Consider the following 16,203-nt stretch of genomic DNA (forward strand, 5'->3'; position numbering starts at 1 on the left):
ACCATCTCTAAGGTTTACAGAGAATGATGAAAAAGGAAATATCCAGTGAGCGGCAGTTCTGTGGGCCAAAATGCCTTGTTGATGCTAGAGGTCAGAGGAGAATGGCCAGACTAGTTCCAGCTGATAGAAAGGCAACAGTAACTCAAATAAGCACTCGTCACAACCGAGGTCTGCAGAAGAGCATCTCTGAACACACAACAAATCCAACCTTGTGGCGGATGGGCTACAGCAGCAGAAGACCACACCGAGTGCCGCTCCTGTCAGCTAACAACGGGAAACTGAGGCTACAATTCACACAGGCTCACCAAAACTGGACAATAGAAGATTGGAGAAATGTTGCCTGCTCTGATGAGTCTCCATTTCTGCTGCCACATTCAGATGGTCGGGTCAGAATTTGGCATCAACAACATGAAAGCATGGATCCATCCTGCCTAGTATCAACAGTTCAGGCTGGTGTTGGTGTAATGGTATGGGGGATATTTTCTTTTCTTTGGGCCCATTAGTACCAACTGAGCATCGTGTCAACACCACAGTCTACCTGAGTATTGTTGCTGACCTTGTCCATCCCTTTATGACCACAGTGAACCCATCTTCTGAGGCTGCTTCCTGCAGGATAATTAATAACAACATGACATTTTTAAAACGTAAAAATACTTGTGAACCAAGCAAAATGTAATATATTTAAGTAAAAGGGCTAGATATATTCTACATAAGTTTTTTGACTGAAATAAAACTGTTATAAAGGATATTTTTGACATCTTAATGGTTAAACCGCTGTATAATGTTTCTATAGAAAGTGTGGGAGATTTCCGTATTGTACACTAGGATGTTTTTCGTCTTAATTGGCGGAATTAAACAAAGTATGATCAAGAAGCGTTTTATCAAAGCAAATTTGAACTACAACCGTAAACGACTCTGATTCAGCCTTACTGGCCAGCGATGAGAAAAGTAACAGATACCACATGACTAATTAATCTGCGAAGTTTCTTCAGATTTCTTGGTTTAAATAAATAAATATCAACACCCAAAAATTGCGTACACATTTAAATGCAATTCCACACGTTTTAAAAATAAAAACAAATATTTAATACTCGTACTTGACCAATCAGATTAAACATTCGCTCATCTAACCCCGCCCACTCTGGACTTGCTTTATTCATTAGTCAATCCTGCTTGCTGTAGTATTTCTAGGGCGGAAGTAAACAGTGTTAAGATATAGTCGGAAATGCCTCAATGTTTAACAATAACGTGGAATTTAAAACGATTTTAAACACCGAAGAGCCTCATTACAGCCTCAGATATGAGAAGAGTCACGCTGTTTGTGAACGGCACATCACACAACGGCAAGGCGAGTGTGTTTTTAATATACTGCCTGTCTATTACACTATTAAAGCACGATTGTTTATTTAATATAAGGTTATTTGTGGCTTTTATATCAGGTGGTGGCAGTTTATGGGACTCTAGCTGATCTACTGTCGGTTGCAAGCGCAAAATTCGCTATAAAAGCTGCTAATGTTTACAATGGGAAAGGAGGTCTTATTGATGATATAGCCCTCATCAGGTAAGAACAATAACTAGTTTTATTGTATATATTTCATTGTTGTTATCATGTAACATAGGTGTTTCTCTTAACAGAGACGACGATGTCTTGTATATATCAGAAGGAGACTCTTTTGTTGGTGAGTTTAAAGTTATTTAATTTGAGACCACAGAACTGTTATTAATACACTTCAAGTGAGGAATAGTTGATGGTGGGCTGTTGAATTATTAGAAAATAATGCACACCACATGTGGAGCGGAGTGTTTGTTACACCTCAGGTTATGTTCTTATAATTTAATGGACCAGAGTGCATTATTCTGCTTATACCACAGTTAAAAGACACTGTTCACATGTTGTATTTCAGACATTTGTCAGGGTTTTGTGCTCAAACTGCTCCTGTGTGTAGGACTAGTTTCAAACAAATGTCATCCAAAGTCTTCAGTTGTGTTTTGATGCGATTTATAGACTTTAAAGGGATCTTTTTAAGGTTTGATTGTGTTTATGGGGTGAAAAGAATGTGTGCTTATGCTTTATTTGTAAAAATAAATCTATTTTTTTACACCTCTTACTAGGGCTGCATGAGATTGGAAAAATTTAACATTGTGATGTTTTTTTTTTCTCTGCGATACATATTGTGATATAAATACAATTTCACCTAATTTATAAATTAAGATTGCCAATCAGAATCGAGTTTGCAACAAACCTGTATTATAATGTGTATTATTTGAATAATTTCCTGCAGATCCACCAAATAACCCAGAGAGTGTGCACGAGTTTAACTCCTGGGCTCACACAGACTGGATCACACTCAATGTTGGAGGCCGACGGTTCACAACCACACGGTAATTCACCGCCACACTAAACACTGAGCTCTTTTACTGTAATCCAGAATTACAAACATCACAACAAATCATTTCTTGACTGTTTGCATGCCAAGTCTCAATATTTCATTCTCGTTATGGTGATGTGAAAGAATTTCATTCATTCATTCATTTTCTTGTCAGCTTAGTCGCTTTATTGATCCGGGATTGCCACAGCGGAATGAACCGCCAACTTATCCAGCATGTTTTTTATGCATTGGATGCCCTTCCAGCCGCAACCCATCTCTTGGAAACATATGCACTCATACACTACAGACAATTTATCCTACCCAATTCACCTGTACCGCATGTACAACTGTGGGGGAAACCGGAGCACCCGGAGGAAACCCACGCGAATGCAGGGAGAACATGCAAACTCCACACAGAAACGCCAACTGAGCCTAGGTTCAATCCAGCGACTTTATTGGTGTGAGGCGACAGCATTACCTACTGCGCCACTGCCTCACCTTGTGAAAGATTAAAAAAAAAAATGTAATATTTAATTATCGGTCACACTTTACAATAAGCTTTCTATAGTTAATGTATTTACTAACATGAACTAGTTATGAACAATACTTGTAAAGCATCTATTAATCACAGTTTACTAACCCATTATTAACTTCCAAAGTCATGCTTCTTATCATTAGTTAATGTGAAGTAACATGAACTAACAGTGAACAACTGTATTTTCAATAACTAACTTGAACAAATACTGCAATAAATGTGTTATTCATTGTTTGTCCATGCTAGTAAGTGCATTAACTAATACAACCTTATTGTAACGTCTTATGGAATTATTTACTTATTTATTATTTCAACTGAGTTTTATATTATTTAAACTTGATGTGTATATTAAAATACACAAATGTATTTCAATTCTATATGGCAATTTAAATAGAGGTTGAGAAACATTTAGCTTATTTCAGTCTATTATTTGTATTAGAAAATGATTATTCATTAATTATTAAATTATTATTTGTATGTTTTATCATGCCACTGATAAAACTTGAGAGATTTTTTTCAACTGAACCCTTTAAATTTGATTTTTGTTAAAAATAATTGTGATTTTTTTACTTTCTGGTTATTGAACATAATTATAATCATCGATGAGAAAATATGAATTGTTAATAAAAGGAATATATATAATAAAAGGAATATATACATTGAATATATAATGTTAATGAAAATTACCAAATGGTATTGAACATTTGCAATGTTTTGTGTGTATTTCAGTGTTGTTTATTTATGTTGAGAAATTATATATATATATATATATATATATATATATATATATATATATATATATATATATATATATATATATATATATAGGTTATTTAATGTGTGTTTTTAATCTCTATATGTTTTTGATGCATTTCCTTCAGGTTAGTTTTAACATTTTAAGATAAAGCTAATGGGAACATTGCAGCTTTAGCCAGCTGAAATTAAAGAAAATAATACAAATAATCTTATGTTTTTTTTATATTTTAAGTAACAAACCTTGTTTTGTGGATTTATTTAATTTTTTACATTATTTGCCCATTGATGTCTGATGGTTTTAACACTTAAACTCTTTTCTGTGATTTTTATTAGGAGCACTTTGGTCAAAGAAACGGAGAGTATGTTGGCTCACATGTTCAGAGACAAAGGTGATAGTTTATCCTGTTTGTAATGTTCAGAAAATCTCATTTGCTCATGCTTTTGAGTCTTACAGCGTTTATTAATTGTATTATTATTGTTTCAGATGTTTGGGGGAACAAACAGGACGAGCAAGGAGCATATCTCATCGATCGCAGCCCGGATTACTTTGAGCCCATTCTGAACTACCTGAGACACGGACAGCTCATTATTAATGACGGCATTAATCTGCTCGGTGAGATACATACAGATTAGCATATGATACACCTATTTTTTTATCATGCTGTTGGTTTCTTGAGGTCTGCTTATTAAAGGGATGGTTAATTAAAAAAATATGTAAACTTGCTAATTTACTCACCATCAGGTCATACAAGATGTTGGCGACTTTTCTTCAATACAACAAATTAACTGATTTTAAGCTAAAACTTTGGCCTTTGTTAATACATAAAAGATGGCTAATATTTTATTGATCTAGTCCCAAGACAAGAGCGCAAAGGCAATAAGGGTGTGTATTTTAAGGACTGAAAAATACGCTTTGCGCCCTGACGCATGGTTGTGCTTGTTCTCCTTATACGTTCTGGGTGTTTTTTTATCATAACGTGCATTAAACCAATCAGAGTCCCATCTTTCATTCCCTTAAAGAGTCTGTTGCGTCGTGCAATAAAACATTTGCTATTTCTTACTCTGTAAGTGTAAAAACTAAACGCTTTACTAGAGGGAAAACAGTTGAACAGAGCATCTGCAGCACGAGGATAAAGAACGAGCCTCCTCCATTCTGCCTCTATACTTTTAATCTTTACTTTTACTCTTTACTTTTTTGGAGTAAGGAAATGATGGAAACTCACTCCACTGAACACATCCATTAGCCTAAATATTTAATTTCCTTTGTTAAGCGCAAAGATTTGTGTCAAAACTATTTCTTTATTCAGTTCTAATTTCCAGCAAAGGAATAAATGAACAATAATAACGAAGTGTGTTCAAATAACTGAGTGATATCCAAACACACGTCCTGTTCTTATACCCCATATAGTGATACAGACATCTCCAAAACCCCACAGGTGGACAAATCTAAACTTGTTTTTATTAAAACAAATATAAATATGCAGATGATAAATAATACTGCTAATAATAACATATAAAACTGCAAATTGTCATAAATGAACTGAAAAAGCCCCTCGAGGTGAAGAAGGCATGGAGGCAATGGTTATATTAATGTAGTATTATTCAAAAGAAGGTAATGATTCGCACTCAATTGCTTCATACTGTTTTTATTTTTACTTTTTCTTACATTTTACGGGTGATAACAGACAAACAGACGTTTCGGCACAAAGCCTTCCTCAGTGTGTGACACATTCTCCAACTCCACCCTTTTATTCCATAGTCAATCACAATGTGCAATTAGTTAAACCGTCACTCTCATTTCATTATCAATTAATCACACAATAACTTATAATCTTCACAGCAATGACAATAAACATTCTTCCCATTTCCGACCTCACTCCACAGAGATAAAGTGCATCAACCACCATCACTAATCAGGTGTACATCAATACAAAAAATTCTAACAGTTGACATTAAAAGTTTTCTACATTTAACAATTACTCAAACATTGTATATACACACAAAAAACCGCAAGCGCGCAGGACAAACTTCAGTAACTCTGCACACGTTATATTAATGTACAAAATAATTTTTGTAACATTTTAATACTTTAATTGTTTTCATATATAAAGATATTTGTGTTTTTTTGATCATCCTGTGTGTATTCAACGATGTGTAAGTATTTGGGCCTCATGACTAACTCGCTCTGCGCTGGACTTTAGAGCAGCTTTTAATTGGTCAATGCCATTTCAGTTCCTCAAAATAACAACGCACCAACAATGCGCCTTAACACACCTCCTTTTCAGACCAGCACACTCATACGTCCACAAAAAGGTGCAAATGGATTTGCTAGTTAAAGATGCAGTAGGTGATCTTCCACAATGCTAACAGCTTAGCATAAATCTCTGAATCATAGTCTCTCCCCTGCCGTCCAGAGAAAACGTAAAAGTTACTGTTACGCTGGTCTGAAAATAACAACAAATGACGCCAGACACGTCTTGTGTCTTAAGAAAGCCAAATTTAAGAGCAGGTCACATGGTATTTTTAAAGCGTCCTAATACAGTGTTGAAGTCCTCTACAACATGTTTAAATGCATCCAAGCTCAGAAATCGTTGTAATTTTTTCAGAATATGCACATAATATTAGAATAATTTTGCATTGATTTCGATACAGTTCGTTTGAATCCATTTTTAAAGCCCCTCCCCCATCCTTAAGCCAACTCCGCTCTGATTGGTCAGCTGGCCAAGCCTGTTTTTGTATCTATTCCTTGTCAGAAATGAAATGCCCATTCCAGACTGTTCATATCTCTCGGGTGGGCGGGGATTATGCAGATGAGTTCGGCCATGATATAGATCAGTAAACAGGATACAGTCATCAATATAATATCTAATTTTGGCAATTCTTTATTTTAAAATATAAGCAAACTCCTTTTTCTCCAATTTCGTTAACTTTCTAATATGCAAATGAGCTCTGTTACGATTGGCTAACCTCTCTGCATGTAAAATGAGCACCTGTGCAACATTATTTGTCCAGGCGTTCTAGAAGAAGCTCGTTTCTTTGGTATTGAACGACTCGCTGAGCAGCTTGAAGGTGTTATTAAGGTAAAAAAACATTACGAATAAGGTGCAGTAGTGACTTATTGAATATGACCATAATAACAGGGATGTCTCTCCTTTTCTTTAGAATTCCCAGCCTCCTGATGATCATTCACCTATCTCTCGGAAAGAGTTTGTGCGTTTTCTTCTTGCCACACCAACTAAATCTGAGCTTCGCTGTCAGGTAGGAGGACCTGAGTTTTTTTTATTGGTTAGTTTAATTTAGTGGATTGTTTACACTTGGTATAGTTTGATAGAGTATGGAATGATATGCATTTATACCAATAGGGTCAGCCATTTAATAGTGAGAAGTGGTTTTCTCTGATCTGTATCTTAAATAAAATAATTAAATCAAATAATAGATCAAATAAATATACATTTGACCACCCATATAATGGTTCATACCATTGTGAATGCATAATCGCTAGGCCTGTCACGATATCTATTTTTTGTTGTCTGACATATTGCACTAAAATATATTGCGATAAACGATATTATTGTCATTTTAAGGCCATCTTATGCCACTCATCACCAGAATGACAACATGATATCATCACTAAAGGGACTAAGCTGAAGGAAAATGAATGAATGAACTTGAATATTCAACATCTGAAATTTAAGACAACAGAATTTTTTTAAGGCAGATTTTCATAGATATATTTTCAAACTTCAGATTTTTTTTGTTCTGAGGGGTGTCCAAACTCAGTCCTAAAGGGCCGGTGTCCTGCAGGTTTAAGCTCCAACTTACCTCAAAACACCAGCAAGGTTGGTTCTAGTAAGTCTAGTAAGAGCTTGATTAGCTAGCCCATGTGTGTCTGATCGGAGTTGGAACTAAACTTTGCAGGACCGAGTGTGGACACCCCTGGTTTAAAGTTTTCAAGATGAAGAAATTCAGATCATCAAATTCAATATATTAAAATTAAATTGCAATTGTCAATTATTCAAATGAACACAATTCAAATTTGGATTGATTTGGCATATTTTAAGCTCCATAGTATTACACAAATTAACAAATTGACCCACTCGATCGTCTATGTGCATAGGCGGGATGTGACGTAACACATATCTAGGCCCACACGGAATCTGCGAGCGCAGAATTCCGCAGATTTTCTGCAGAATTCCGCAGATTTCTGCAGATTTTTAGCCCATCATTAATTCTGTTTATTTACTTGAGTAAATGTGTAGATCTGAATTTATTCAGTTTTTATTCAGTAATTTATTACTTTTTATTTCATATATTAAGGTTTTAGTTATGATACTCCACTGGATACTCCCAAAATAATTCTGCAGAAATCCACAGATTTTTACCAAAATTCTGTGCTGAAATAGCAAAAAATGTCCGCAGATTCCGTCTGGCCCTGCACATAACTTTTGTAATGCAGCTCTCAGTTGAAACCATTCATAGTTGTGCATTATTTCAGTGTGTTCGGTTTTCTCCCAGGGCCTGAATTTCAGCGGGACAGATCTGTCTCGTCTTGACCTGCGTTACATCAACTTTAAGATGGCAAACCTCAGCCGATGTAACCTCACTCACGCCAACCTCTGTGGAACCAACCTGGAGCGGGCAGACCTGTCCAGCGCCAACCTAGACGTGAGAATTTACCTGTCACTTTTCATTATTTTTATTAATAAAAAAAATATTGAACTTGGCCATGATAGTCAAAGTCCTGCATTTTTAAAAACATTTAGTAGGTTTGATCAGGAATGAGGTTGACTTTACCACATTTACGCAACAACATCAAAAAATCTAATTAAAATACACTTACAGGCCACTTTATTAGGTACACCTTACTAGTACCAGTTGGACCCTTTTTGCCTTCAAAACTGCTATAATCCTTCATGGCGTAGATTCAACAAGGTACTGGAAATATTCCTCAGAGATTTTGCTCCATATTGACATGATAGCATCACACAGTTGCTGCAGATTTGTCGGCTGCACATCCATGATGTGAATCTCCCGTTCCACCACATCCCAAATGTGCTCTATTGGATTGAGCTCTGGGGACTGTGGAGGCCATTTGAGTACAATGAACTAAATTCTGACCCTACCATCCGAATGTTGCATAAGAAATTGAGGCCAGGCAAAATTTTTCCAATCTTCTATTGTCCAGTTTTGTTGAGCCTGTGTGAATTGTAGCCTCGGTTTCCTGTTCTTTAGTGGATTTTTTTTTCATCCTGTAGTAAATTTGAACAATACACAAGGGTTAATACATAAAATGTAAATCAATAGTTGCTACACTTTGAGAGTCAAAAAACACAAAGCAAAATTTAAGAGTAGGTCACATGTATTTTCAAGAGTCCTAATACAGTGTTGAAGTCCTTTACAACAGGTTTAAATGCATCCAAGCTCAAAAATCATTGTCAGTTTCTCAGAGTATGCATACAATATTAGAATAATTTAGCATTCATTTCGATATGGTTAGTTTGAATCAATTTCTGAAGCCCCTCCCCATCCTTAAGCCAACTCTGCTCTGATTGGTCCTCTAGCCAATTCTGTTTTAATTGGTCTTTCCTTAACTATTCCATGTCAAATGAAATAGTGTTCGAATGTCACAGGTGGGCGGGGATTATGCAGATGAGTTACTTTAATCATGTTTATGTAGATCAATAAAATCCAAAGAATCTAAAATATTGATTTATTTTATTCCTCCACTTTCTTGTTTTATTTCTTCTGTTGCCCTGTGATGCTGATTTTCTCTTTCTGCCTGTGTTTTTACCAGGGTGCCAATTTACAGGGCGTCAAAATGCTGTGCACCAATGCAGAAGGGGCGTCTCTGAAAGGCTGCAATTTTGAGGATCCCGCAGGACTCAAAGCTAATCTAGAAGGTGAACGAAACGAACACACTTGACCTAACGTGCAAAACTGACAAGTTACTGTAATTATATGACTGATCCACTGTATAAAGTGAGGGATTACTGTTCATTTATAGCTCATTTAATTAGTTACTATAACTAGGCTCACACAGAATCTGCGAACAGTTTTTGCTATTTCTGAGCAGAATTTAGTAAAAAAAAAAAAAAATGTGGGATGATTTTGGGAGTATCAGAACTAAAAGCTTTATATATGAAATAAAAAATTGTTCATGAGTGAGGGAAGGATGGAGTGTGAGATTGACAGGCGGATTGGTGCAGCGGCAGCAGTAATGCGGTCGATGTAACGGTCGGTTGTGGTAAAAAAGGAGCTGAGCCGAAAGGCAAAGCTCTCGATTTACCGGTCAATCTTTGTTCCTACTCTCACATATGGTCATGAGCTTTGGGTCATGACTGAAAGGACAAGATTTCGGATACAAGTGGCAGGAATGAGTTTCTTTCTCAGGGTGGCAGGACACACCCTTATAGACGGGATGAGCAGCTCGGTCACCCAGGAGGAGCTCGTAGTACAGCCGCTGCTCCTTCACATTGAGAGAAGTCAGCTGAGGTGGCTCGGGCATCTGTTTAGGATGCCTCCTGGACGCCTAACTAGGGAGGTGTTTTAGGCATGTCCCACTGGAAGGAGGCCTCGGGGAAGATCCAGAACACGCTGGAGGGACTATGTCTCTCGGCTGGCCTGGGAACGCCTCTGGATCCCCCCGGAGGAGCTGGAGGAAGTGTCTGAGGAGAGGGAAATCTGGGGTTCTCTCCTAAGACTGATTGCCTCTGTGATCCAGCCTCGGAAAAGTGGAAGAAAATAAATAAATTTAAAAAAAAAATGTTTAGCTTTTATTTAATGTTTGCAATGCAAATACAATTGGATCCACTTATTTGGTAAACAAAGCAAGTCTCTCATATAATGCATCTACTAAAAGACAGAAAATATGACTGTAAACTGTATTGTAAATAAATCATATTAACATTTTCATATTAGTCAATAATATTACTGAAATTACTTTAAAAACTGAATGAATATAAGTTTACACACATTTACACGAGTAAATAAATCGACTCAATGATGGGCTAGAAATCGGCAGATTTTTGCACGTACAGATTCTGTGTGAGCCTACTCATAAGTTACTTGCCTTAAATATAGTAAATCAATGTTCAGTATAAACATAGTAAAACAGTTCTTTATAAATCAATTAAAGAAGCAGAGGAGTTGTAATATTGTTTCATGCATATCTATTTTGCAGATTTTTTTTATTAAAAAAAGTTACATTTTTCAAAACTGTTTAGTCAAATATATAAGCAAAATTATTATTTTTATTTTCTTAAACAAATTTAATAATAGTTTAAATTACTCATCTCTAATAACTGATTTTTCTTTTATCTTTTATTTCAGCTTAAAGTGACATGTAAAGGCTTAACTAGGTTAATTAGGCAAGTTAGGGTAATTAGGCAGGTCATTTTATAACAGTGGTTTGTTCTGTAGACAATCAAACATATAATTTCCAAATGGGGCTAATAATATTGACCTTAGCATAGCTAAATATGTTTTTAATTCCAGCCAAACTAAAAGAAATAAGATTTTCTTCATAAAAATCCGAGCAAAAACCCTTGCTGTGTTAAACATCACTCTGGAAAAATAATTGCATTTTCACAGAATTTATTGTTTTGTCTCTGTATGTATGTTCTGTATGTATAATATTTTGAACAACAATTTACATTTTGTCATATTTTTAATTAATATTTCTAAAACCCATCTATCAAATGGTGGAGATTGTGAATAACAATGCTTTAAAGCCCTGCCTTTTGAAATTGTTACTTTTTCTTTCTGAATGTTAATTTTCTTTTGTACTTTTATATGTCTTTAGTGGCAAATCATGCCTCCAAGTTATGGAATCTTCAACGAATGATCATCCTTTAATTGATAATATTTTAACTAAAGTTCACCAACTACAAAATCAGTTTTATCACATCATTTTTTGCTGGGTTCCTGGACATGTCGGACTTTTAGGCAATGAGCGAGCTGATGCAGCTGCTAAAGATGCTTTGAAGCAAGTAGTGAACAAAGGCCAAATTCCTCCGTCAGAGATGAAACCTTTTATCAATGCTTACATTTTAAACAAGTGGCAAAAGGAATGGGCTGCATTAGAAAACAATAAACTACATGAGATCCAACCTGAAGTTTCACACAGAATTTTAAGACATTTTAAGAATCGATTTGATCAAGTAGTTTTTACCAGATGTCGTATTGTGCATACGAGAATTACACATGGTTTTTTGCTCCAAGGTGAAAACCCTACTCAGTGTTTGTGCTGCAAAACTCCTCTTACTATAAAACACATTTTACTGGACTGTCCTGCTTTTACTGATTCCAGAAGGACTTTTTTTATGAAATGAACTCTTTTAAGGACATTTTTGACAAAGTGAAACCAGAAAAGATTTTAGAATTTTTATCATGTATTAACACAAAAAATCTTATTTAATTAATGTTTTGTTTTGTTAGTTGATTTTTAAATTGTATATTTATTGTTGAAAGATTTCTGCCATGAAGATAGCCTTGGTTGCTGACATGGCACTAAAAAAAAAAAATACATAAATGTCTTTAGTGGCCCTTTTGAGCATTTTAATGCATTGTTGCTGATTAAAAGTATAATTAATATGTGAATAAAATTATAAACGTACATTCAGCTTTACCAATTGCTTCATTTTGAGCCAGGTAAAATGCTATAGAGGTGGTATTCTGATGATTTGACGACATTTTACATTATTCTAATAATCCTATCAAATAAAACATGATCTTATTTAAAAAGGCTAACGTTAAATGCAGTTAAATACATGAGCAGTGCTTCATTTGCTGCCTGTCTGAATTAGTAATCGATTACTTGCCTAACACCGCATGGCTGTCATTTCTGCACAGGTGCCAATCTGAAGGGTGTGGATATGGAGGGCAGTCAGATGACGGGTATAAACCTCCGAGTGGCCACGCTGAAGAACGCCAAACTCAAAAACTGCAACCTGCGCGGAGCCACTTTGGCAGGAACCGACCTGGAGGTGATCCAATATTTCTTTATTAACCCTGTATGCTTCAAACCAACTGGAAAAAAAGAACTGGAATGACAGCATGTCCGGCTAAATCCAGTTTCCAAGTTCATGTTGAATTCATTTTTGCAGTTTGAAACCATTCACCAAAGCCAACTTTTTTGGGGAAGTTTGTTGTCATATACACTCAACGGCCACTTTATTAGGTACACCTGTCCAACTGCTTGGTTACGCAAATCAACCAACCACAAGGCAACAATTCAACTAATCTAGGCATGTAGACATGGTCAAGACGATCTGCTGCAGTTTAAATTGAGCATCAGAATCGGGAAGAAAGGTGACTTAAGTGACTTTGAGCATGGTTTGGTTGTTGCTGCCAGACGGGCTGGTCTGAGTATTTCAGAAACTGCTGATCTACTGGGATTTCCACGCACAACCATCTCTATGGTTTACAGGGAATGGTCTGATAAAGAGGAAATATCCAGTGAGCGGCAGTTCTGTGGGCGCAAATGCCTTGTTGATGCCAGAGGTCAGAGGAGAATGGCCAGACTGGTTCCAGCTGATAGAAACTCAAATAAGCACTCGTTACAACCTAGATCTGCAGAAGAGCATTTCTAAAAACACAACACGTCCAACCTTGAGGCGGATGGGCTACAGCAGCAGAAGAGCACACCGGGTGCCGCTCCTGTCAGCTAAGAACAGGAAACTGAGGCTACAATTCACACAGACTCACCAAAACTGGACAATAGAAGATTGGAGAAACGTTGCCTGCTCTGAGTCTCCATTTCTGCTGTCACATTTGGATGGTCGGGTCAGAATTTGGCATCAACAACATGAAAGCATGAATCCATCCTGCCTTGGGTTCATTAGTGCAATTGAGCATCATGTCAATGCCACAGCCTCCCTGAGTATTGTTGCTGGCCATGTCCATCCCTTTATGACCACAGCGTACCATCTTCTGATGGCTACTTCCAGCAGGATAAAGCGCCATGTCATCAAGCATGAATCATCTCTGATTTCTTGAACATGACGATGAGTTCACTGCACTCAAATGGCCTCCACAGACACCAGAGCTCAATCCAATAGAGCACCTTTGGGATGTGGTGGAACTGGAGATTCACATCAGTGATGTTGCGCCGACAAATCTGCAGCAACTGTGTGATGCTATCATGTCAACATGGAGCAAAATCACTGAGAAATATTTCCAGTAGCTTGTTGAATCTACGCCATGAAGGATTAAGGCAGTTCTGAAGGCAGTAGGGGTCCAACACAGTACTAGTAAGGTGTACCTAATAAAGTGGCCGGTGAGTGTGTTTATGCTCACAAAGCTCTGCACAAAGCACAGGGCGCTTCACAGTGGTTGTGTGTTGTTTTCGGCCGCTCCTCACTGTTGTTTCTGCAATCCTCCAGAACTGTGATCTGTCCGGCTGCGACCTCCAGGAGGCAAACCTGCGCGGCTCCAACGTGAAGGGCGCCATCTTTGAGGAGATGCTGACGCCGCTGCACATGTCGCAGAGCGTCAGATAACCTGCAGGTCCAGCTCTAATCAAACACAAACACTCTCGTATACTCTGACAGGTCAAGAACGTTTATTTTAGGGATGCACCAAATTTGCAAACACCGAAGATAAAATTTTCTGCTGATGAGTTTTCGATTTAGGAATGAAAGAAAGAAAATAAAGTGTAAATTTAGGTTTACAATGTAAATTAAGTCATTGTTAATGTTTTTTTTTTCTTTCTTTCAAGCTAAAAATATTAGTCAAATCATATTTCGGAAGCATACATGATCTTAACGTCTATAAAATCTATCAAATTATAGTCTAAAAATGTAGTATGGGTGGCTCAGTGGTTAGCACTGTTGCCTCACAGCAAGAAGGTCACTGTTTCGAGTCCCGGCTGGGCCAGTTGGCATTTCCATGTGGAGTTTGCATGTTCTCCCCGTGTTGGACTGGGTTTCCTCCGGGTGCTCTGGTTTTCCCCATCGTCTAAACACATGCGCTATAGGAGAATCGATAAGCTAAACTGCCCAGTGTACGAGTGCGTGAATGAGTGTGTATGGGTGTTTCCCAGTACAGGGTTGCAGCTGGTTGGGCATTCGCTGCGTAAAACATATAATAATTAGGTTGGCGGTTCATTCCGCTGTGGTGACCCCTGATAAATAAGGGACCAAGCCAAAGGAAAATGAATGAATAATGTAGATTAATAATTATATTATATTATAAAACATCTGAATTGGTGAAATTGTAAATTCAGAAAAATGTTGGCCTATGTTTTAAAATAGGGCGAGGCAGTGGCGCAGTAGGTAGTGCTGCCGCCTCACAGCAAAGAAGGTCGCTGGTTCGAATCTCGGTTCAGTTGGCGTTTCTGTGTGGAGTTTGCATGTTCTCCCTGCGTTCGCGTGGGTTTCCTCCGGGTGCTCCGGTTTCCTCCACAGTCCAAACACATGCGGTACATGTGGTGTGGATGTTTCCCAGAGATGGGTTGCAGCTGGAAGGGCATCCGCTGCGTAAAAACTTGCTGGATAAGTTGGCGGTTCATTCCGCTGTGGCGACCCCGGATTAATAAAGGGACTAAGCCGAAAAGCGAATGAATGAATGCATTAAAATAATAAATAATTAAAACAAAGCATTTCAGGTTGGGTTTTCACCCAAAGTGCATCTTGAAATTTCAGTTTTGGAAATGTATATTTTGGTGCATCCCTAATTTATTTTCATGCATCATGTGTTATGGAACTCAGTGCAATTTGTTTATTTCTCTTGCAGTTTTATGCATGTAAAAAGCTTCTGCATGTGTCACTGCTGGTCTGTGAATTGTGTGTGCGTGCGTGCGTATGTGTGTGTGTGTGCGTGTGTGTGTGGAAATACAGCTTTTCTGCTAATGTGCACTTTTCTACCTTTTCATATACGTGCTGATTTTTCACAGTTCTGCTGGTTTTACTGTTGCGTGGGTTTTGCTGCATGCATTAAAAAAAGATGTTTTAATGTCAGCGGCTCTGTTGGGTCCAATAAAGTCAAACACTGGAGCATTTCAGCATTTATTTGTATTTATTCCCCAAATGCAATGTGTTGTTTCAGAGCAGATGCATCTTTCAGCAGATAGGCAGCCACAGGACAACGGCGCCAGTGCTTCACCACACACCAGCTATAGGTGGAGTGGAGAGACCTTGATAGAGCCAGTTCAGTTGATGGGGATGATTGGGAGGCCACGATCGTAAGGGCCGATTGAGAGACATTGGCCAGAACACTGGGGTTTTTACAAGAAGTGCTCAGGGATTTTTCATGACCACTGTTTAACGTTACATCTGAAAGCAGGCGTCCACTGACAGTATAGTGTCCTCTTTACTTTTACTCTGGCTTTAGGACTTTAAGGACGCCCCTTGCTGGCCATTCTAACGCCACTAATAACAGCAACCTAGTTTTCCCATGTGGTCTCCCATCCAGGTACTGACCAGGCTCAGCCCTGCTTAGCTTCAGTGAGTAACTGGTCTTGGGCTGCAGGGTGATATGGCTGTGAGTGTGTGTGAATGAGTGTGCATGTTTCCCAGTGGTGGGTTGCAGCTGGAAGTGCATCCA

The 16,203-nt window shown here is 37.7% G+C and overlaps 1 protein-coding gene across 1 annotated transcript; it reads left to right on the forward strand.

Annotated features, from left to right (window-relative positions):
- The first annotated feature begins 1,242 nt into the window (after positions 1 to 1,242).
- kctd9b (potassium channel tetramerization domain containing 9b) lies at positions 1,243 to 14,495 on the forward strand. The gene is given in 12 exon segments (NM_001002738.1): positions 1,243 to 1,348; positions 1,440 to 1,561; positions 1,636 to 1,679; positions 2,283 to 2,382; positions 3,994 to 4,049; positions 4,145 to 4,273; positions 6,673 to 6,740; positions 6,823 to 6,918; positions 8,176 to 8,325; positions 9,455 to 9,560; positions 12,511 to 12,644; positions 14,043 to 14,495. Coding segments are annotated over 12 exon segments (1,170 nt in total). The 5' UTR covers positions 1,243 to 1,300; the 3' UTR covers positions 14,160 to 14,495.
- Positions 14,496 to 16,203: the final 1,708 nt, after the last annotated feature.

The sequence above is a fragment of the Danio rerio genome, chromosome 10 (assembly GCF_052040795.2).
Source record: "Danio rerio strain M-AB ecotype USA chromosome 10, GRCz13ab, whole genome shotgun sequence".
Taxonomy (NCBI): domain Eukaryota; kingdom Metazoa; phylum Chordata; class Actinopteri; order Cypriniformes; family Danionidae; genus Danio; species Danio rerio.